The following is a 24,496-nucleotide window of genomic DNA, read 5'->3' as shown; positions in this document are numbered from 1 at the left end:
AAAACGTGGGATGCGCCTTGTATATAAAAATACCACAATGGAGATAATGAGGGAGGAGAGAAAATATCCAGACTAACAAGATTAGTCTCATCTTTTTTTTTTCCTCAAAGACAAAATTCTGGGAATAAACAATATCTGCAAAAAGGTGTTTTCCTGAGTCATTAAGAAATGAAGTTTGCTTTAACCCTTTCCTGTCTTTAGTGTGAAATGTGCTCAAAGAAGATCAATCCTGTCATCAGAAATATCTGTTTCCTTTCTCACCAACCAAGTCATTATTTTTTATGATTATAAAAAATGTTTCCTTCTTCACAGCTCACAGTCACACTGACACATGACCAACTCTTAATAACTAAAGAGAAAAGGTTAAATACTTAGCTGGCAGCTCCCTCTAAGTCCATTTAACCTCAAAATTCAGCTACAATCAAATGTATAAAGTGAAGGTTTTGTTTAATGTTTATAGCCCATAGCTTAGTAAAATAATCACTCAAAACATATTGGAGCAACTTATGGTGTCAATGGTCAGAAGAAGTCCTTCACACTCTGTAGAGGTGCCCTCAACTGGTGAACTCCTGTAACTGCAACTGTGACAGCTGACATGTATTATTGCCAGGAAAGGGTTAAAACCCACTCTAGATTACTATAACTGATGAGCAACCTTTTCCTTTTATTTGACGAATGATAAATATATATAAGTCAATAATCCATTTTTAGTCATTCACACTGAAGATTGAAAAAAAAATTAATAATTCTCTTCTGAGGCATAATGAGGGGCCTAAACAACACACATTAGTTACATAAGGAGGGTTGGAGCTGGGTGGAGGAGAGGTGGGGAGGAGCAGGAGGGAGTTGGAGAGGGGGGAAATAAGGTCCAGTAGCACATGATGCCAAAGTTTTTTCTCTTGTTCGCCCATTGGTGTGTTGAGATGTGGGCCTACGTTTCCCATGAGCTCTGAGGTGTAGGTGGGGGCGGGACAGAGTCTCATCGGGTAATCCCGGAGCGCTAAAAACACTGGACTCTGTGTCCACAATCATAGGCATGTCCCGAAGAAAAACAAAGAAAAAAACATCATCATCAAAGAGTAAAGTCGGTACTGAGCCCAAAGAGACAGAGAGTAAAAACTAAAACGTTAAAAGTACAAATTCCCCGGAACACTTCCTTTGTTCCAAGTTGCTGACTGATTTCAGCCGCTTGTGTTGTTTCACTGTCTCTTGGTCCCAGTTGGTCGGATGCTTTGTGAGTGGTTGGTTCTGAATGTCGACAGGCCGGATGAGATGTTGCTGTTTGTTATCCCTTCTGCTGCTATTGCTCGGTGAGGTGCTCTCTGGTCTCACCGTGTTTGGAGGGCTGGTTGGGCGACGGAGCCTGGGAGGGGTGTGTACCAGAGGGCAGGGTGTGCGCGATGGGCACCCCACCTGGCACCATGCCCTCTAACGCCCCCGGAATGCCACCCGGAGCCACTCCAACTACACCCGGCGGGTATCTGGGGAAGGGGAAGGTCAGAGGTTAGTGTCGCAGACGGTGTGACTTCCAGAGCGGGTGTAGTGTACTCACAGGTCGACTAGCCCACATTCCCAACACCGTGAAAGACGAGATTCTCTGACGAACCCGACATCTAGTGATGCTACTGGCTCTTTTCTGCCACAGGAACTTCTTCAGGAAACTTTTTTAACAACTCTTTAGCTGCATTTCAACATGTTAAAAGTTCCTGCTCTGAAAGTAATACTTTCTTGATTGAGTTTCTGATTTAGTTCCTGGGACTATTTGGTTTAGGAATTATTGGAGTTGATTTTTGAGTAATTTTTTTAAAGCAAAAATGAAAAAAAAAAAAAGAAAAAAGATTGGCGCCAGTTTTTCTTCTTCTTTGAGAGTAAACTGAATGTGTTCAGTTGTTGATCTGTTGGTCTGATCTGACAAAACAAGATATCTGAAGATGTCGCCTGTTTTTTACTGTCTTCTAACATGTAATAGACCAAACAATTAATTGAGAAATGAATGATAATTATTGTTTGAAAACTATTAAAACTAATCGTTTTAATATTGATTGTAAAATAACCAGAAAATACACTCAGATCCTAGATACTGGAGATGCAGACAGGTGTATTGCCTTTCTGGCGGTTAAAGGATTTTCTTTCTGCATGTGTCTTTTCAAAAAAAGATTAAAATATCACACAATAACATAAGGGTAAATTACAAAGGAAAAATTGTAGGGCTGCAGCTACTGATTTCTCTTGTTTTATGATATTTTAATTGTTTAGTCAGAAATGTCACAAAACAGTTTAAGGTGTTAACTTCAAATTGCTTGTTTTGTCAGACCAACAGTTCAATTCAAAGATATTCAGTCCACAATGGTATAAAAAAGAAAAGCAGAAAATCTGCTTTAAAATTGCTGAAACCATCGAATGTTTGGCATTTTTGCTTAATAAATGACTTAAATGATTTATTCATTATCAAAAAAATGATCCATAATCCATTGATTAATTGTTTCAGCGCTATAAAAATTATATCTCAACAAAGATTTATCTTTTTAATCATTCATCAGTATAATTTGCCTAATCTTTATGATGTGCTGGAAAAACAAATTGAGTTTCTGATTTAGTTCCTGGGACTATTTGGTGGAAAAGAGCCATCATATTACAATATTCTGGAGCCCCCGAAGGGTCACGGTGGGAAATATTTTTCTGAACTACTTTTGCGTTATCTCACATAAGTTCAGCGTTACCTGTGATCCATAGAGAAAGGCTGAGCTGTATTATGATATTTCTGTAGTATCTGCAGAGTATCTGTTCCCATGGATCAGGGGGAACGCAAATTTACTGCAATGGAGCGTAAATGTAGTTCAGAAAACAAATCCCACCGTGACCCCTCGGGGGCTCCGTACAATAACACCATTCAAGAAGGGAAAAAGGACGATACAGTTCAGAGACGTTTAATCCAACAGAACTTGCCCAAAAACCCATAAGAAGGAAACCAAGAAGCATGACTGCATCCATGAAACTGCAACTGAATGGCTTCATGTCATGCTTACTGGGACACTCAAAACCCACATTCGCTGCCATCCATCTCTACTGTGTGTTCAGTCAAACAGGTGAGTACTGGGGGATTATAGAGGGGGACACACATCAGGTGAGCTCAAGTGAGAGGGTCTTATCCGGGACCTGTTGGCCCGGATGGTCGTATTTACCTGCTCCTGATCTAGGCAATAATTTTGTCTTGGGGGATGCCGGTCGTTACGGCCGGAAGAGTTTGGTTCACTTGGCTGCGTGAAAGAAGCACATGGAGGCGGACATACTGAGTCAGGAAGAGCCCACAGTGGGACATGGTGGGCAGAGAGTTACCGTTCTACTACTACAGAGGACAGTCAGAAAGGGGACAGGGCACTAGGATCTATAGCAGAGTGACTTCATTGATTCATTCAGACACTGTTAAGGAAAATATGAAAATAAATTTACTGCTCTTTTTAAAACAGTGAATATAGGGGAAAAGCAAAGAAACATGACATTTTAGGAACATTTCAGGAAAGAAAATACGGTAACGATAATAGCAATAAATCATAAACAATCTCAAATAATAAATCTCGCCTTATGACTTGCTGTACGCGACACCTTTTTTATGAAATACGTTAAAACAAAAGGGGTATAGATATAGAATACACTGATATATACATAAAATCTTTAAAAGACAAAACATTAAAAGACAATCTTAATAAACAAAACAACGTTGTTGTTGTTTTTTTCTGAAATGGAAAGAGGGACATTGTCTAGCCATCTGCATGTTCAGTCCCTACCTGTAGGCGGCGCCGTTGAGCTCAGGGTGAACACCTGGTTGATCCATAACTGCCCATGGCGCCGTGGTGACGAAGAACTCCTTGTTGACGCAGTTTCTTAGGCTGTCGGGGATACGGCCTGTCACACGAGCCAAACCCACACAGAGTTAAAAAAGCAGCGAAGCACGACCGGCACAAATCACACACTCTGAAAAGGCCACGACTTGTTCCAGGGGACACGTGACCACATGACGCCAAAGTGTTAATGAGTTCAGACTAACAAACCTATCAGGCTTGGATACACAAATGCAAATTAAGATCATTTAACAATCCGGATGATTTCTGGTGGGCCAGCCCCCGGGCTCCACTCTGCGTCGGGGAGCTAATGATGACATCTATTAAGAGGTCCAGATTTAATAAAGGCTGCCCAGGGCCTATTGAAGTGGAAATGTGACATCTGGGAAAGAAAGACGTGCAACAGGTCACATAGCAGACTGAGTCAGAGGCGTGGGGGGAGGTTTTGAGCCTGATTGTGAAGCAATGGAAGGATTTAATGTTGTCGAATGAGCGGTAACAAGAACAGGTTTTAAACTTGTTTACGTGACTGCATACCGGTGATGGCTCTTCGGATCTCGGTGGCGGCAGCCTCCCTCATCTCCAGAGAGGCCTGCTCACTGTACCAGGCTGTGTGTGGTGTGCAGATCAGGTTCGGAGCGTCTTTCAGCGGGCCCTGAGCAAAACTACAACACACACACACACACACACACACAGAGGGGAAGAAAAAGAAAACAAATAAAAAGTTTTGTTTTCTTTGTGAATTAATAAAATGAGAGATGTTCGTGTTCTCCTATGATCACAAAGAGGTTTTTAAAGTCCCGCTCCATTAAATGTGTTTTGCTTATTGTTACTTCATTTGGATGTTTGACGATAGAAGGCTGTTTTCACATTCATCTGCTGATGGGGGAAAGTTTCTCTGCGCTTGCCTCAAATAAATAGAGTGGAAGACGTGTACGTACGAGCACGATAATTTCAGTTTTTCTGTATTTTTTATATTTTATAACATGTCTGCATGGTCAGGGCAAGTTTGTGCATTGAAATACTGCCACGGGCATGTCGTTGTTTTTTGCCTTGTGTGACGGCATCAGATATTGCAGACGTTATTCATTATTGGGGCAATCAGAAAGACCATTCATGTGCATCAACTCGTTTGACATTGTAACTAATTCCCATTCAGTTTTTTTCTAAAATGTTTGTGTACAATTTGCATGACAATTGGGAGAAAATGTCAGATCCTGTTATTCACACATGCCACAATCCTCTTCCTCCTTTTCCAGAATTTCCTTTCTTTCCTCTCTGTCCTCTCATGTAGCTCTGAAAAACAGATCAGCTCCCTCTCCTATTCTTCCTCTCTCCTTGTAACACCTCGCCTGGTTGTGTGTGTAATGCCTCAGCAGCACCCTGAATCAGTGTCGTGTCGCGTGGGATGGAGGGCCACAGTTATGAAACACTCCCCTGTTGACACATTGGGTCAGTGGAGCATGAGTTCCAGCTTCATCTGGCTGAGTTTCGGTCGTCTCAAGCAGCCAGTCAGCTGAGCAGCCGGCCAGAAACAAGCAGCCTCCAAACTCCCTAAATGCCCCTGATGCGTGAACAACACATCAACACCAGTTACCCCCTGAGATGAGGAACATGGTTCTTAGAAAGGTGGAAAACTGGGCGGCTTGTCAAGCTGTTTGCCCTCTGGTGAGAGCAGGAGTGGAACCGGAAATGGAGATTGTGGCTCAAAGCTGCAATACAGTGACGGGACGGCAGGATAAGGGGGAAACAGTTTAAGTACTGTGAAGAATGTAGGGCTGATTTTAAATGCATTTTTTAAAATTCAACTAAACTGTGTCCTACAAACATTTCCCCATTTAGAAAACTGTCCCGATAGAAGTGGGTCATTGGGCTTGGACGCCTAAAGAAGGGGAGGATACACTCTTTGTTGCACCTCTCCACACTCAACCATCCACCTGCATCCTTTAGCTGTATTTAGTTTCCTCTGACGGGAATAAAGCAAGCTCTCCATCTCCTCAATTCCATTACCTGAAGGAGCCTTTTAGTAGTTTAGTAGAGTATGAGGTGTCTTTAACTCGTCATGCCTGCCATTGTTTTTGCCTGCCTGTCTTTTTCTTCAGCTGTTTAAAGTTCTCTGTCTTTTTGTCTGGGTATAATTTGTTGCTTTCTTTCCCTTCCTGCACAACCCTCTATTTCCCTGTCTGTATCTGTGTTCATCTGTCTGGCTTTAAGAGGGTTTTTTTTTTTGTGTGTGTGTGTGTGTGTGTGTGTGTGTGTGTGTACACTTACGTGAAGGGCTCCGTCTCGTGAACATCCAAGGCGGCTCCACGTATCCTGCCTTCCTTCAATGCCTGGGCCAGGGCCTTCTCATCCACCAGGCCTCCCCGCGCGGTATTGACCAGGAACGCACCCTGACGCATCTGTGGTGCACAGCAACCAAACAAATCAACACAGGAAAAACAGAGCCATTTATTTACAGACGGATGATCATATGTGTGTGTTTTTTTGTATGTCTGTCAGCCTGGCAGTCAAATGAATCTGTCTGATCTAAAGCGGAACATCAATCTGGATTGGATGTCTGCATTTGAGGGTCTTAAAACATATTACACGGGACAGAAATTGAGAGAAAAAAACCCATCGGTGACACCTTTGTTGTGCCTGACACCTGAAAGATCTAGGAGACAGACAGCACCTGGGAAAATACTGTCAGATGTGGGATAGAGAACAGTCTTTATCCAAAACCAAGAGATGAAATGAAGGATGGGGGATGAGCTGAAAGATGAGGCAGCGCCACCACCCCTTGCAGCTTGTGGGGGAAAAAAAAAAAAGGCACAACAAAAAGTGTAAGAGGGAGGAAGGAAAAAAAATCAAATGAATATGCTCAGAAGAAAGTAATCCCTTAATCTTGACAAAAGCTGAAATCCAGGGGCATGAAAAGCCTTTATGCTGGCAGGCAGTCTTTTATTAGGCCTTGGTGGTTTTGACACACACAGAAACACACAAACATGCGCACACACACACACACACACACACACACACACACACACACGTTTCTACTTTAGATGCTGAGAACGACTGCCAAGATTTTTGGTGAGGAAAGAGAGGAAAGTGTTCTTTCATTGCAGCACTTAAGAGGCAGCTGAGAATCTTAAGCTTCAGAAAAGACACAGAGTTAACTAGGTTAGGCTATTACCCTACACCCACTTCACTTGGTCTCCTCACACACTGTAAGAAGGGCACATGGGAGGCAAGACAAAGACAGAGGAACAGTGAGTGGCAACATGGGGAGATATCGACAGCGAGGAGATGCTTCTTCAGCCTGTGCAGTTCCTCGGCCTCCCTGCAGGTGTCACCCCAGGCAGCGCCTTGGATATTGACTCAGAGAGCAGCACTTTCCCCTCGCAGTGCTCTCCTGCTGTGCAGCCTAGTCGATATATTTGCTGTAGCCGTGGGCTGGCGCTAATTGCATTTGACAGAGCAAAGGAATGAATTTGTGTCCAGCTTTGGTGGAGCTTAAGATAAAGAGCAGGGAATGTGCAGGCAGGAAGGCTGCTGCCGTTTCCTCGCTTTCTTTTTTCCCCTCTCTCTCTATCGGCTATAATGCTCTTTAGGACAGCCTCCAGGCTGACAGAGTAATAATACACCAGCAGCTCTGCTTGTCTACCTGCTAGATAGCACTGCATTAAGCCCAGGTCAGGTCACAGCTGTTCAATGGGATGTTCGGCTCTGTCTGGAAGACACGTACGCATGTGTATGTGTGCGTTTTACTAATGCACCTGTTTGATGGTGAAGTCGTTGATGAGGTGGTGGTTGTGTTCGTTCAGGTTGCAGTGCAGAGAGACGCAGTCGCTCTGGTAGAGCAGGTCCTGCAGGGTGTAGACGCGCTGGACGCCCAGCGAGCGCTCCAGGCCGTCCTGCAGGTAGGGGTCGTAGAAGATGACGTTGAAGCCGAAAACCTTGGCCCGCACCGCCACTGCCTGGCCTGAACGCCCTGAGGACACAGAGAGAGTGTGTTTATTTATGTGCATAGTCAAACACAGGACAGAGAGGCATTTATATTACATCTTAGGTATTTAGTTGTTGCTTTTATCTAGAGTGGGTATTCTCAATGTTTTGGATCATGTTTTCAGTAACTAATGTCACAAATTGAGACAGTTCAAATGATTTCCTGCCAAGCTTCAGTCCAGTGAATGATTCTTACATATAACCACAACTGGATGACAAGTGGACAGAATATATGACTTGGAAAATGTGCATCACATTTTCACCAGTGTATTCTGGGGCCTAGAGATGAGAAACAGCCTTTAGGATAACTCTGGAACATATAAAGCAATCTTTATTATGTGTGCTGTCCCTGTTAAATAAACCAATAACTACATAAATATATAATTCAAGATCAACAGTAAGATCATCCCTGGTAAGTTCAGTGTTTCTGAGGCAATACATTTGCATGAAGTCAAGGGCTGTAATCACATCATAATGAATACTACTACATGCAGTAAACATCATTCCCGTTGAATACACGATGATCATGAATGAGCGAAATATAATAACTTTAAGACGCCATAAAATAGACAGTTTAACATCCAAAAAAAACGCTCATTCCCTAGAACAAAGTGAATCTTTATTGGTGATATCATCTAGAGGGCGTGGACATAAAATCTAACCAATAAAGCTGCTCCTGTCCCTTCTATCAAATCAAACAGCTCTTCTCTTGTAGTCCATTAGTTTACACTTGATGATCACTCTGCTCCAACATCCTGTTTGCACATTAATTATATCATATTAAGGAAGTAAAGAGATCATTTCTTGGTGTCTACAAGAGACAAAAAGAGATTTGTTGCTGTTAGAGAGAAAATGATTAAAGAGGGATAAGTGATGGAGTCATGATGGAGACATAATTTCGCAGGAAGAGGACAATGTGAGGCAACTGTTCTGTGGTCGAGGCTGTGAGACGGTGAATCAGAAAGTGAATCTGTAGTATATCAGCCTCTCCCTCTGTCTCTCACAGCCATTTGTTGTGTAGGCTGAGAGTCGATGCCCGCTCCGGCTCAGCAGCAGCTGAGAGAGAGAGAGAGTGATGGAGAGTTGGATGTTGTTGCTCGTGGAAAGGATTGATAAGGTCCTTTACACTCTCAAGATCCTCTTTGTGATGAAGCATTATGTCCCGCTCTTAGGCTCCACGGTCAAGGAGAATCATTCTCTCTCTTCTTTTTTTAATCTCTTTTGATTTGCCAATAAGAGACGGCAGCATAAAGACTCCTTGTAATACAATCACTCAGGCCATTCTTTTTCATGATGGTGATGAATTACAGCTGTTTTGATTATAGTAAAAAAATATCCATCCATCCATATCCTTCTGGTGCATCCATTTTTTTCCTCAACTAGACGTGTGCACTTCTGCTTCAGTTACTTTGTTCCCTGTATTTCCCAGAATACCTTTTGACAACGCACAGAGCACAAGCACGAACTTGTTGCATTCAGCTGCTGGTTATAAGTGCAGGTTGAAAGAGCGATGCTGACAGCAGCAGCAGGGGAATGAGTTTTCCCAGTCAGTTTGAAACAGACCAGGCCGTGTTGTGGCTGCAGTACAATCTGATTTACTGAGGCTGCTGGGAGGATGTCGAAATTGGCATCTCTGCTTCTTCTGCAACGATTTTCTGCCTGTGTGATTGTTGGAAAATTGGTGCAAAGTGGTGGTTTTACAGAGAAATTGTATCTCTTTGATTTTGAGGGATTTACAATAGAGTCTAATGATTAGAGTTGAAGTTTTCTGAATCTGAAAATATTCACAATTCTGATGTACTGCACTAGAAACTATCAGAAAACGATTAAGTATTTTCGAATGGATTTTTCCTTTAATACAGAGACCCTCCCCCCCCCCAGGTTATCTCCTTTCTGTATTTCTAAGCCTCCCTCTCTACCTTCCCACATCAATCAATGCCACTAAAAGAGAGAATATACTCAGGTGGATCTGAACATTTCGATCTCTGGCACCTCGCTCTCAACTCTTGGCAGCAGGCTTTTGCTTTGTGTTGCCCATTTATCCACAGTCAAAGGACAAAATGTAAGGCCACCACATAACAGACTTGTGAAATCAACTCTGTCCAACCTGGTGGCGGTGCGGCAGATGTGGTGGTGATTGGTCAAGGCCAACATGAAGGAAGGAATGCTGCTTTTGTAAAACAGCCCTTTCAGTGTTCATGTGTACAGCTGGCACTCAAAACCTGTGCAGTTGTTGTGGATTTCACCTGAACAGATTATGTCGGTAGTAAGTGGCCCTTTAGTGAAGATACTTTTCTCCCAAACTCTTCCAAGGTCATGAATGAACTTTCACGCTTGACTTCTATAACTCATTTTCTTAGTTTTAAATGGATTAACTTTTACCATTTTTAACTATTAGTAAAAACATTTCAGCACTTTTGCAGTATTATTCATAACAACTATGACAACAAAAACAAAATACAGTTGTCACATTTGTTACACCATATAAATATCAAATTGAAGTTGAAGTCCAATCCATAAATCCTTTAAGCTTACAGAAATGTGCAGGAGGGACTTCAATTTATCCTTATTTCTGAAGCTGAGAGATAATCTCATTGTTAGTGCTATTTTTGGGGGGTGTAAAACAAAGGGAGTGATAGCCAAATCAATACTATTACAAATGAATGAATTTTTAAGTGGCCCAACACAGAATGTAAAGGCCTACAAGGTTGGCATGGCTACTACTTAAAGTGCTCCTGAGTCTATTGTTGCTCCAGAGCCAGAGGTTTTTTTCCATTCTGTGTGTTCGCAGCCTGCAGAGTTGTGCGGCTGGCTGTATGTGCAGAGTCCTACAAACAAACACCAGGAGGCCTTCACTCTCCCCAACCTCCCGCTGACAATGGACATTGTTTTGAAGACGGCTTGAGCCAGAAAGACCGGGAGAGGAGGCTGGAGGTGGGAGGATTGGGTGAGAAAGAGAGAGATGGTCGGAGGAGGGGAGGGCTGGGGGGCTCTCCCTGCCTCTCCTGGCATGCTGTTTGGGCACAGTAAGTCTAGGAGGCTGTCTGGGACCTGTAGGAGGGAGGAGGTTGTGCTTTGCGTGTGTGTGTGGGGAGTGTATGTGGACACAGATAAGGTGGCACTCTGGAAAGGCTTGTGAGAAGACAGCTTCTGTCAGCCCACTGATGTCGAGACAGTGCAGAATGACGCACAAATACACACAATCAGCATTAAAACAGGTGCAGGGAGGGAAACACTGTAACAAACACACGCAGGCAGAATCCAGTCTACCATGGGGGGCCCGATTATGGCAGGGCAAGGTGTCGAGGGACCACAGTGACAGAGAAGAAGAGTGGAAAACAGAAGAAGAGAGAATAATGGAGATATAATGGTGAGCGTTAGAGCGTTGGGATGAGAGAACAGTGTGGCAGAGAAAAGGAAGCCAGCCCGGAGGGAGGCGAAACAGACAACCTTGAGATAATCTGTGGGACGGGCAGAGGGAGAAAATAACCTTATCAGGGCAGGAAAGCAGAAGGCACACTGAGCAGTGAGAGGATATGAAAACACAGTATGGAGGGAGTGAAAAAACACAAATAAGAGGAAAGGTAAGAGTTAGAAAGCTGGAGAAAAAAAATAAAAGAGGAATAAATGATACTAACCAAAGCCGATGAGGCCCAGGGTTTCACCACGGATGCGGGCGGCGCCGGACGCCACCTCGCGGATCTGCTCTACGCTCTGGACCCGCGTGCCCTCCCGGAGAGCCTGGTAGAGCCAGGTGTTTCGCCGGTAAAGGTTGAGGATGTGGCACACGGTGGAGTCTGCTGTCTCCTCCACAGCTGCCGAGGGAATATTACACACAGCAATGCCTACAGAAAGAACAACAAACACACACAAGGCAGTTAATCTAGCTCAGGGCTAAACAATATGCCTGAAATCAATATTATAATTCTAATTGTGGTATTCCAATAGAAGTTGCCCAATTCTGTCCTGTTTAATTACAGTATGACCAGTTAATGATACTGGGCTGTTGGCTGATGGGTTGAACTTCTGCTTACGTCATTGAATACACATCGTCCCGAGAACTGAGTTACGAACAAATTCATATTCTACTTTGGCTTATTTTTAATCACAGTTTGCTTAGAATCACTCATTTGGGCGACAGAATTTTGTAAAACGATATGATTATATTATCATAATATGATTCCACTAAAAGTCTGTAGCCTAATATTGAATTATTGCGGAGCCCTTTTCTATCTAAATGTATGTGCACATGCATAATAAACCTCCAGAAGTGAAATGCTCATAATTTTGTTGCCTTCAGGGAATTCAAACCCCTGACCTTATGGTATTACCTTGCCTATCCTCCAGCAACACAAAGATTTTCATTATCGACACTTAAGCACTTCTGTCTGCCCTCATTCTCCTCTAATGTCCTCATCCCACTCTGTATCTCAGAGTAACAGCGCAGCCGTCTCTGGACAGCAAAAAATAGCCAGAGCCCGCTCAATCAATGGCCCCTTTTCTTCTCCCCGAGAACAGCCGTCATATCAGCGCCGCCTTCTCCAGGCACGATAGCTTTTGACTCCTGCGTTGCGAGGCAGTGCGCCTCCGGTGAGTGGGTGGCAGTTAGACACAGTATCTCGCATTGGCAGGGAAATGGCAGCTTTGTCAACTGTAAGGGCTGTTTGAGCCACCAGCCTGCTGATATAAGCCTGGGTGGTGGTTCAGAGAGAAGACTGAACTCCCCTCGCTCTGTGTCTTTCTCTTTTTGGTCTCTTTGAACATTCTGGCTCACGGTAGGATGTCCACCATTCATCTGACTCTTTAATGCGGTCTTTGATACTGTTCTGAAAATCCATACAGTAAAAAATGAGGAAACAGTAAACATGAAGCAGTCCCCCTTTAGGCAAAATCACTATCGACTGTGTGATGTTGTTTTGACCTCTAAATACAGCGTCCCCCTTTGGCCAATCACTGCAGATTTCGACATGCCACATTGCAGTGGCGCGATGAATCATCCCAAGATTCACCTAAATCTGATTACTGGCACCCGAGGTATCACATGTGATTAAAGAACAAATGAACGATCAAATAAGCAGACACCAATCCACACTACTCCTCATGAAGAAATCAATACAACGGGTAAACTTCAAAGCAACGCAAGTCTACTATGATCTTGCTCAGACACGAAAAACAAAAATCTCTGAAATGTTAAGACCATTAAACAGACACATACATGTAACAGAACAGAAACAGACACACACACAACTCTAGACACAATACAAATTTGATCACATAACTATCAATTTACTATGCTGTGCATTACTGGATATGACTATGACTCTGGTTATGTTTTAGCAGTGACTGTTTTGAGAGTTCGTACCCAGCTCTCCAGCAGCCTTGATGTCGATGTTGTCGTAGCCGCTGCCAATGCGGATGATGATGCGTAGAGCTTTGAACTTTTCCAGGTCCTCTCTGGTCAGGGTGATGGTGTGGTACATCATGGCTCCCACTGCTTCATTGAGCACCTGCAGACAGACATATTTATGGTGATGATTTAACGCAAGTGTTATTTATTTTTTTTATTCAATGACAGTATTTCATTCATCAATCTGCCTTTCTTTTGTTGATCATTTTGTCCATTCATTCATGCGGCCCACGCAACATTGCTATTCACGCATTTGAGTTCATGAGACCCCGTGACAATCACAAGATCGCATTCCTTCCAGAGGAGCCATGAAAATCACGTCCGCCGTGACTTAAGAAAACGTGGACGAAGATTTCACTACAGACGTCACATGACCACCAGCAGCATTAACACATACTTCCTTTTACAGACCTGCGCTGAAGTGGATCAAGTCATTACATTGTGTCAGAGGGGCTGCGGTTCCGCATGGTCATCACAATTGCACTCAGCCCCGAGGGTGTTTATGGACAAAGGATCTGGGCAATTGACTGGACAAAGAGGTCAAGCCAGCTGCTGATCGCAGGATGAACCTTAAGATACGATACCATGTGGTCAGTCATAGAAAAAAAGGACGCCAATAAAGATTTTGACCCATTTACATCTGGCAATAAAATGCTTCTTGAGTGACTGAACAGCAATCAAGACACACCTATCCACAAAAAAAGTTGCTGCTTTGCAGGTCTTATTTGTATACTGTATTTCTGTTTCTCTGTATTCTGATTCTAGTACTGGTACGCCTGTACTTGGTACTTGCAGCAATTATATGTCTGTGCCTCCTGGAAGAGTTCTTCTCCTATACAAGTTTTCCTTAGTCTAAGACTAAGAATGTGATATATTGTACAGATTGTAAAACCCACAGCGACAACCTTGCAATTATGGGCTGTATAAATAAATTCGACTTGACTTGAGTTAGATGTTGATGTGTTGTGGCTAAAAGTTGGCAAAGTGGGAACAGAAAGTGTTTCTCCAAGCCAAATGTGTGATGTCAATGCTCCCCCAATAACGTCAACAACCCTAAAATGTACCCGAAACAAGAAGCAGCACATAATTGTGTTTTAAACAGAGCTAATCCAATCTGTTTAGGCAAAAAAGGACCTGGACTACTCTGCTTCATTCATCTTAAATCAAGCAATCCTGAGAAGAAAATGCTTGTCCCAGTTTAGGAATAATGTGCCACAATTTACAGTGCTTTATAAATGACCACATGGTGGCGTCGTTGAATCCAGAGCAGTACAAATCAAAATCAAATCACTTGCTCCTCGCCTCATGACCTAACTTTCATCCAAAGGTTTTTAGATTTCCTGCTAAACCAAAGACAAGACAAGACTTCTTAGTGTAGAAAATCACAAAATGTACGAGTTTGCCTCAGGGAGAAAAAAAGTCTGAATTCAAATCACCTCGGGGGAGGGAAACGCTGCTGCTCTGCCACTTGACATGGACAAGGTGACCTGGCATGTGATTCAGTCTGATGTGGATCTAAACTATTCCCCCTCAGTATCAGCAACAGCCCCTGTCAGCACCCAAATAACAGCTCTGCATTCACCTCCAGCCAAACTGCATTAGCTTTCCTGTGATTAGCAGATTAGCTCTGAATTTCCATACTGCTTTTATTAGAGCAGTGTCCCGGACAGGCCTTCCAGATACCAGTCCAAGGTTAAAACACTGCATACGCATATGCATACACGGCCAGTCAAAATGCATGCGCACACGCACACACACACACACACACACACACACACTCTTCTTCTTCTTCTTCTTTCCCTCCGGGCTAAGCCTGAAGGTCTAGTGTTGTTTCTGAGCTGGAGAAGGAGTCTTTTAGTGCGAGCAATGAAGCTTTTTTTGTGGGGAATTTTTATTTTAATGGAAACTCTGACCTAATCTATACCCCCCCCCCCCCCCGACTGTAACCAAAGCCTCAGTGCTTTTAACATTTAATTGTTTCTGATGATGCCTGGGCTTTTCTGACACGTCAGCGAGGCCTCCCCTTTTGGCCTGGGAGAGCGTGACAGACTAGACTGTTACTGTTGAAAAGGAGCTTTGATTTGGTGATCCACGTAGTGTACGGTTTGTGTGCGTGTGTTTGACTCTGTGGCGTACTGGGGAGGGATTTTATGGCTATGAGGTCATCCCACTAGTGAGCAGTGTGAATGTAGACTTTCTCCACCTGCCAGGGAAGATGTGCTGTTCAAAATGTTGCTTTTTAGCATTTGGCACTTCTTAAAGGGTGACATGGTCCATGATAACAGCATTAAACAATACATAAAAAGCATTACACACTGCAGAACATCACACAATAAGCGAGTACATGAGTACATTATAAAGAGAAAGCTGTTACTCCTTAAAGGTTGCTCCTTTTAAATCCAGAATGCAGAATGCATGAAGCAGACATGTCAGTAAAAGGAGATTCTTTATATGAATGAGGCTAACATGGCAAAGTAAAGATTAAATAATAAAAACAGCGGTATGCTCTAGATAATATGGACTTAAGAATAGTTTGACATTTTGGCTTTCATGCAAAAATGATATAACATTAAGTCTTCGATTTTGATAATCGAATAATAGTTTATAGTTACTTATAATGCAAAAATGCCAAACATTTGCTGGTTCCTACTTTTCAAATGTGAGGATTTGGGCTATTCTTTATTTCATATAATTGTATATTTAATACATTTGTAACCAGGCAAAGCTAACTTTAGCTTGGCTTGTTTTGTGCAAACAATCCAAAACCCAATTTAACGATTTCCTGACATTTTATAGACAAAAACAAAATATCTGTAGATCATTTGCTAACGCAAACAGTCTTTAGTTGCAGCCCTAATCTTAACACCACAATTGGATGAACAGTCAGGCAGTGTACAGTGTGATAAGCCAATGTTGACTCAATGCCATATAGGCTATCATCCAACTTTTACAAGCCACATGTGACTATGAGACACGATGGACTGTGAGAAAGACCAGGGATCATCGACCTTGGATGATGATGTTGGAGCGCAGGTGCTGGGTGCAGGATTCAGTCTCACTGAAGTGGCATTGTAATTTGATCTTGATCAGTATTCGCCTGTGTGTTTCATCATGCCCCTATCACCCGAGAAATAAGGGATTACAGGGTAGAAGACCTGACATAACCTCGGGCCACTTTCATATTGCACCCTTGACAAGCTTTTCCCATGAGTTTCTCTTCTGGTGTGGATGGAGGAGAGTGTGGCAGCTGGTGTCTGGCCTGACAACATCATACTGAAACTCCCCGAGTTATCAGCGCTGCATCTCTGCATCCATGCCGCAGAAAGAAGAGATTGGACATTTTCAATCTACACCGCCCCTCTGGGTATCTAGACTGCAAGTTATTACTGTGAACTGCTGAATATGCTGGCGAGGTGAACATTACAATCATGTTTCTCCTGATAAGGCAGTGTTAAAACAAACAAAAAGCTCCCCGCTCCCCCCTTCTCCTCACCGCCCAAGGTCTTTGATTGAATTGATCTCTATGCAAATGCTTCGTTTTTAATATGTCCCATTTTCATAAAAACAGCAAGAGGAAAGATGTAGCGGCTCTCACTCCGTCTGCAGATGGAGAGATAGCACTTCGGTGATACCCATCTCCGTGGCCATATATTGTTTTGCAGCCACGGCGCTGCATAAAAAGCAATAAAGAGCCTCTACAAGCCAATGTAATTACACTGCATCTCCGCCATACAAGACTCTCTATTAGAACAATGGCACTGATATAGGCATTGCACTCTGTGCCACAAAGTGACATCAAATCATAATGAAGCCACTATATTTTAACTGGCAAGTGCGTATGGGGCCAATATAACGGGCTTCACATATCAGCGCTGTGATAGGAAAAGAAAGTGCAGGTATGAGTGAGTGACAGGCTCTTTCTCCCCATCGACTTTCTGCTGCTCTGATGTGAAGCACTACGAAAGTTAACTGCAGTGTGTGTGTGTGTGTGTTTTCTACCTTCTCGTGTATCTCCTGTGTGGACTGAGCATCACAGAAGGCGACAGTCGCCAAGTCTTTCAGAATGGGCATCTCCACGGTGCAGTCGCGCCCGTCCAGCAGCGCCACCAGGGGGCGCGGATGCATTGGCCCGTTCATGATTTGGGGCCGAATACCTGGAGACAGATGGAGAAGGGAAGGATGATTATTTCAGAGAATATTTTTCACGATTGTCTAAGCATTAAGGCTTCAACCCTTACCACTTGGTTGCTTGTAATCTCGGAGCTTAAAGGCTGTAAAGGGTCAGTTCAGCCTGCTTACAAAAAGACCGACTATATTTTTTCCTCTTACCCCTAGTTGTGTGTAAGCATGCAGATGAGTTTCAGTTTCACTTCCTGAGATTCTGAGATTTCTGCCTCTAACATTTCATTTGCGCTGACAAAATCATTGAAAAGAAGAACCACTGTACTTGCAAATAAAGAAATAGTCCATATGAAAACTGTCGTTTCAGCAAAAACACACTTGTGTTAAGGTCAAACATTATTTTTCATTGTTTTGGGATGGTGATATTAGTGTCAGTGGTGGTTATCCCAAAACAACTTGCATGGCTAGACTCTGCTAGGTTTATGTGATAAAATATCTTGTCTTATAATTTTCATTTTGCATTCATGATTCAAGTTGTTACAGATAATGTGTAACAAGATATGTGAAGAGTATTAAAAAACATTACACACAAAAAAAATCACCATAAAAAAAAAAAAAAAATCCATAATGAAAAACACAATTGGACCAGCGCACAAGTTTTACTGGAAGAAACACCCACTGTGCAAATGATTAGACCAAAAATCAGCAAGTGACACTCTCCAGCCAGCTGGAGTCAATTCATCAATGTTTCCTTGAAAAATAAAAGACTCCGATGATAATAACCTGCTGTGTGTGTGTGCACGTGTGCACTTATGTGAGCACGTACTGATTAGAATATAGCAGGAAGCAGGGCTTCTTTTCCAAACTACCAGGCGTTGCTCAATAAATCAATGTGCCTACTCAAGACTGGATTAGACCACAGCCTCATTTACAGGAATCCTCTCGGTCTCAGGGCTCCCAAACGTTTACATCACATACAGAGATACGTGACGGGAAGTGGATAAAAATATACTATATACTGTATGCAGGTGCACACACACACACATACACTCTGTCATACCAAGAAGAATATATTCCCTTGTGTGCACGTATAACAACTTTACACTACAGCACACACACTTTGGTTGTTCTCATTTCTCAGTTCAAGGGAGAGGATCCTACATTTGCCTCGGTGTGAGTGGAACCAGCAGCTGTAGAACAGAAGACGAAGAAAAAAAAGAGAGAAACTGCAAGCTACATCTTCAGAAATGAGTTTCTCTGCTGCCCTGCCTCAAAAGAGCCATGTATCATTGAAATGGAGAGCGTTGGAGAAAACGCTACAAGCCTGAAACAAACCCACAGCCAACTCACAACTGCACTTCAGCGCACTTGACAAAGTGCGTGTTGCATTTCTGGTTTTGTCTGCGCTCAACTCTTTCTCCCTCCCTCTCGCCAGTTTTCTCACTTAAAGTGAAGAGAGCCGAGCCGAGCTCCCCAGTGGGCCGACCTTCTCACACATCCCACTGAAGAAGACGTGTCGCGCTGAGAAGACAGACAATTATGAGTCCTGCTTCATACAATGTTAACAAGTGAGGGGCATAAATATTCATGCTGCTCGGCGCTCAGAAGCCAGCCAGTGGATGGACGGACCTGAGAAAGAAAGCAACTGTTCCCCACTGAGTACCAGCGCCCTAACACTGCACAGGTCATGATCTTCACTCTCAGTCAGCAGCGATGGATCTGTCCAAGCTGACAGGACAGGCCAAAAGTCACCTCCAGAAGACCCCTAAAACAGCACGAATGTTTCTGTGTGATTTCATGACATCACTTTCTTATCTATTGTTTCGCTGCTAAGATTTGCATCTGGGTGCTTAAGTGTGACCTCACTCTGTGCCTGTGTGTGTGTGTGAGTGCAGGTGTGTGCATTTGTGTGCTCTTAAAGTTATCCCGAAGATTACGCTCACGTCAGACTCCGTGGGTCGAGATAAGGAGCAGGGTGGAGGAAGGGAAAAGGAGAGGAGAGGTGGAGGAAGGCTCATTAAGGACATGCTCTGTGGGATTACAGCAGCAGAAGAGGCTGATTAGGCCAGATAAAGGTGAGATTAGGAGATTTAAGATTGAGAAAATTGTGTGCGACCGTCGCACAAACAGGCTGAAATGCACAGAGGGAAAACAAACAGGTGGGAGGGGGGTAGGGAGGAAAAACAGCGAGACAGAGAAGAGTGAAATTAAAATGTAAAATGAGCGTGCATAAAAACAGACTAAACACTGCCTGTTAGCTTGAAGAGCTCCCAGGAGACATATCACAGAAGAAGAGGAGGATGAAAGGAGAGAGAAAGCCCAGCTGTCCAGCAGTGCAGCCTCTCAGGGCACAGGGAGGATCGAGGGGGAGGTGTCATCTCCCCATGCCATCCGCCTATTGTCATGGTGATCACTTAACAGTCGTTGGCTGCCAGTTTTAATGCACTTTATTTTTGGCATCGCTGGCGTCTGTGCTGAGAGTTGAGGTCGGAGGCGCAAACGCCCGTATCCTCCTCACACTCTCGGTGCAAAGGGCGGAGGAGATGTTTTCTCTCCTGACAGACAGACAGCCGCCTCCCGCCTCCTCCTCACCCGTAGCCCTCCACCAACCACCATCACCGCTTCCATGCCTACTTATCACACTCCCTGTTCAAGACGGGTGACATGACGGCGGGAAAGGTGAGGCGTGGCGACTTGGCTGTCTGTGCCACATCTGCAACTGACAGCCTGTTGAATATTAATGGAGGCAGCTGAGTCCATTACGCCGAACTGGTGAGGATGTGAGAGAGTGCACTAGTGCATTTAGTGCCTGACCACATCTGAGACAGAGCGCACAAACAAGAATTAAACAACAATTCTGATAATAGATTAATTGTTCGTCATTAATCAAACTAAAATACAAAACATTCACTGGTTCCAGCTTCTCAAATATGACGATTATCTGCTTTCCTCTGCATATCAGTGTTAATTGAATATATTTGGGTTTTAGACTATTGATCAAACAAAAAAGCCATTTAAAGACATCTGATTTAAGGTAATGAGCTGCTATTTTTCTGACATTTAGTAAACAATCCATTAATTGTAAAAGTAATACACTGACCAATCGATCTTTATTCTTATTTTACCAGCAAGTTGCTATCTATATACAATTTAGTGCTGGGCAAGTGATGTAAAGTGGGTTTCGCAGAGCTTGTTTGCTCAGAATCAATCATAAATGTGCAGTAAAGCCAAAACAATAAGCTAAAAGTGGCTAAAAAGCTCAGGCAGTAGGGCAGCTGAGTTGATTGATTTCAGCACTACAGTACAGGCAACCACTTTCACACCACACAGAGTAGCTCGATTGAAAGGAAATATCAAAAATCTTGATTAAGGCATTGCAGGTTTGCAGCATGCAAGGCTGTCCTCAACTCACAGGAAAGACCCAGAACACCTGTAACCTTCTCCCTGCTTCATTTAAGCCACTAGTTACTGGCTTATACAGATTATAGACAGCAGTGGGTGTGCAGGTGAGAGAAGCTGTGGATGAGGCGGTAGGGGAGAGGAGCGGCAGGCACCCTCAGGCAGAAGTTAGACAGGCTGAACTTCATGAATCATCCACTGGGTTTCTCTCCGTCTCTCTGACCTTTCAGTCTCGTACTCTTTCAATCTCGCTCTCACCGACTCTTCTGCTGCTACATTTCACCGTATCGTCTATAGTGTTGTATTTTCCCAGATCTCTCCCTGTATGATAGCATCTTCTGACAGCTCCTCCTTCCTGCTGATGTCTCGCTCTGTATCTCTGTTTGCTCACCATGTATCTGCTTTCTCCTTCCTTCATCTCTCTTCTCACGTAAATTTCTTCCCCACCTCTGCCATCGTTCCTCAGCTGTCTTTTAGTAATCACTGCCCCCTCCTCACTCTGTCATCCTTTCACCTCAACTGTCATTCCTTCTCTACCTTTTCTGTCTTTTATTTCCTTCCCTCTCGCTGTCTTTCGAGGAGCTGGAGTGCGTATTTGTGTGCGTGTTCTGCATGACAGATTGATTCTCACTCTGCTGATTTTGATGGAGAGGAGATGATGTATTCGGGCAGGGGAAGCAGGGAGGTGACAGGCAACACTCACCCTGTGGTAAACTGACAGCATGTACATCAAACCAGTCTTAACCAGAACCGCTGGGTCTGTCAGTTGCACAACACCACCACACCCGGTTCTGATGCATTCATGACACTCTTCTCATCACCTTTCTCTCTATGGCGATGTTTGACGGCATGCCTGTGGTTTGTGCATCTAAAAGAGTCTCTAATAGTGTATTTAATTATCTACAATATCATATTATGTTACATGTAACAAATTATATTGCGGTAGTGTCGATTGCTATTGAAAACTGGCAGGTTAGATTTTGCACCTTTACCTGCTTTTATTGAAGATGATAACTTAGAGTGTTCTTTTAAGCTTTTCACTCATTTCACCCATGATTTACAGGTCGAAAAAGACTGTACATCTAGTTTCAAACTGGGTTAAATTTGGTTGAAAAGTAACAATATACGTCAATGTGATGCAGGTCCTAACTACACATATCAAATATAAATTTAAAAGCTTTCAGTCCAGGATGTGGAGGCTTTTTTGACCTGCAAATCATTGGTGCAATGACTGAAAAACTTAAAGAAAGTCATCCCTGACCTAGGCTATCATCTTACACAAGTGGTGGTGCAAATAGACTTTTTTTTTAACTTGCAAATCACCAAATCAGTGCTTGCTGGGATCTACCTTTGCCATAAAGCAATCTGCAGATTTCTCAAAATTATGATTTACTGCCCTTTTGAATGTCACCAGTTGCACCTTCAAATTTGTTTATCTTTTACCTCGATTGGGATTAAACTTTTTTGCATGGTTACAATTTCTCTGAGGTCTTCCCTCAAAGCACAGAAATGACAGACACCAACAAATATCAGAAACAGATTCTGTATTGTATTGCATGGAAACAAACTTTCACCTCCACTGTGACACTCTCTCAGCTCCGGTGTTTCAACAGCGCTGTAACAGCTCGTTCAGAGGCAACATGCAGAAACAAAACAGGGTGTTCAGCAGGTCTGCCATGTTCTCTGCAGGCTCCTGTACTGCCGCCTGGTCTACAGCAGCCGCTGGCTGTCTGACTACAAACACCCGGAGATTCAAACTGAGCCATGAATCGAGCAGAGGCAAGAGTACGACATACTCACATACAGTGCATCAAATGTCAGCAAATGTGCACACATTGAGGGCGGGGGGCTGTGGAGGGTTGGGGGGGGGTCATGTCAGAACCACAGGAGGCAGAGTGCTCTTAATTTCACTCCTCCATTAATTAATCCCCCTCATTTCCTTTCCTCTGTGTTCCCGCTTCCTCTGCTTGTTGCTAAACTGTTGCCAAGCTGCGAATGTGTGTCTGCGTGTGTGTGATGATTTGGGACGCGTACATTTTCAGTGAGGGAGGTAGCTGCTGTCGTGGGTTTACCTGCCAAAGGAATAAACGCATGTAACACACGTTCACACACATACACACCCCCTGCTGGGTCTTGTCTGTGAAATAATATATTCTGTCAGATGCAGGGCTGCAATTAATGATTTTCTTCATTAGCGATTAATCTATAAATATTTTTTTTTGCCCCTAATTTGCTAATTGCATGGATTACAGAATGTCAGAAATTAACCAGAGCTCAAAGTTATGTTTGCTTATTTCATCTGACAGATAATTTTACAGTGATATGAGATAAATCATATTCGATTAACTGAACTGTTTCAGATCCACACCCTGTTGCTCATTATTTCTCTCCTACTGACAAGACAAAACACCTCTGCCTCCTCAGCTGTTCTGTAGATTTACACTGGAACCTTGACCTTGAATCATACTTTAGTGATAGCTACTTGTAATGGTATAAAAGTACCACATGATGATTTCTAAAGGAATTCTCTGTTTTTCCTAAAAGCTCAGAAATATTTATCATGTGGGTTTGTTTCAAGATGATGAAAATGGGCCTTGAAATGATTTATTAAAAATTGGTATCCATTACTGCTAGATTTTATGTTACTAAAATCTTTTCAAGTCCCTGTATTAAAAGGTGGTGAGCTCAGTTAGTCATCTAAAAACAGAACATTTTTCTCAATTAGAACGCACAACAGTAAAAAATGAGAACTGGGTCACAATGAAAATTATTTTGGAAATCTAGGTCTCCGGTGAAAAGGCTTAAAACCACTTGACGTAGATTAGTAGCATTTATGAGATCAGACTTTTTCACTTTCTTTTTTTTTGGGGGGGGGGGGGGGGGGCTCAATCTCTCTCAGTCATCAGTGTTTTAATTCTAGTCATTCCTGTAGACAAATACTTGTGGAACCTGAACCCGGCCCAGGCTGGAGGCTGCGGTTCCTGAGCCAGCAACACTTAGTCAGAGTCTGGCAGCGGGGACGCAGCAGAGCGGCGCACTGGGAGATGAGGCCAGAGTTTCCATTATGCGGGGAAGGGAGCTGGGAGTTTCTTCCTACCGCTGGCCTCTGCTGCTGGTGTTATATTGCCTCCATGAGGGGAAGAGGGACCAGAAGGGAGCAGGGAAACGCAGTTGTGTTGTGGTCAGAAATGGAGGAAAAAAGAAAATATGAAGAGAAGAGAAAAAAAAAAGCAACAGAAGTCACTTTAGTGGTAATGGGAGACTAGACAAGCCCTCCACCATGCTATCATCATCTGCTGCCACCGGTTACCTAGCAACCCCAAGCTACTGTTTGCAGGTGGCTCCTTCTTGTCAACAAGGCTGGGTGGGGGCTGCTGCTGCTGACCGACAACAGTTACAGCCATTTACTGTGCCACCGTGAGCAGCACTGTGCTGAAACATGACCCACTTCCCCCGGTTAACACAGGCAGCCAGTCACACAGAAGGAGGCTGTGTGCGGGTGGAGGAACATGCCCATGGAGGGGTGAGTGGGGTTACAATATGGATGTGTGGCCTGTGCATTGTGTGCAGGGTTTGGTTCTGATCGCCGCTTCCACTTTGGATCCAGTTCCACGTTGGCAAAATAGCTAAATTCACAAACAAATCAACATATTATCTCTTTTCATTAGCAAAGAGGAATCTACAAAACATTCAGCTTGCAGGCTTCTTGTAATAAATAGTCACAGAATGCAGATTTTTGCTG

At 43.5% G+C, this 24,496-nt stretch overlaps 1 protein-coding gene across 3 annotated transcripts in view; it reads right to left on the bottom strand.

Moving 5' to 3' along the window:
• Window positions 1-727: 727 nt before the first annotated feature.
• The window catches only part of ctbp2l (C-terminal binding protein 2, like), a 41,344-nt gene continuing 17,575 nt past the window's right edge, over window positions 728-24,496 (bottom strand). For 2 of the 3 annotated variants that reach the window (XM_070926690.1, XM_070926692.1), the window contains 8 exons: window positions 17,233-17,387; window positions 13,189-13,333; window positions 11,465-11,671; window positions 7,598-7,812; window positions 6,111-6,241; window positions 4,377-4,504; window positions 3,786-3,903; window positions 728-1,481 (listed from right to left, as the gene is read on the bottom strand). In XM_070926690.1, the coding sequence (XP_070782791.1) occupies window positions 1,301-1,481; window positions 3,786-3,903; window positions 4,377-4,504; window positions 6,111-6,241; window positions 7,598-7,812; window positions 11,465-11,671; window positions 13,189-13,333; window positions 17,233-17,387 (1,280 nt within the window). In that variant the 3' untranslated portion in view covers window positions 728-1,300. Of the gene's footprint in view, window positions 1,482-3,182; window positions 3,186-3,785; window positions 3,904-4,376; window positions 4,505-6,110; window positions 6,242-7,597; window positions 7,813-11,464; window positions 11,672-13,188; window positions 13,334-17,232; window positions 17,388-24,496 lie in introns of all 3 variants that reach the window. The other variant, XM_070926691.1, reaches the window with a different exon arrangement.

The sequence above is a fragment of the Enoplosus armatus genome, chromosome 20, assembly GCF_043641665.1.
Source record: "Enoplosus armatus isolate fEnoArm2 chromosome 20, fEnoArm2.hap1, whole genome shotgun sequence".
Taxonomy (NCBI): domain Eukaryota; kingdom Metazoa; phylum Chordata; class Actinopteri; order Centrarchiformes; family Enoplosidae; genus Enoplosus; species Enoplosus armatus.
This window is presented reverse-complemented; position numbering and strand designations above follow the sequence as displayed.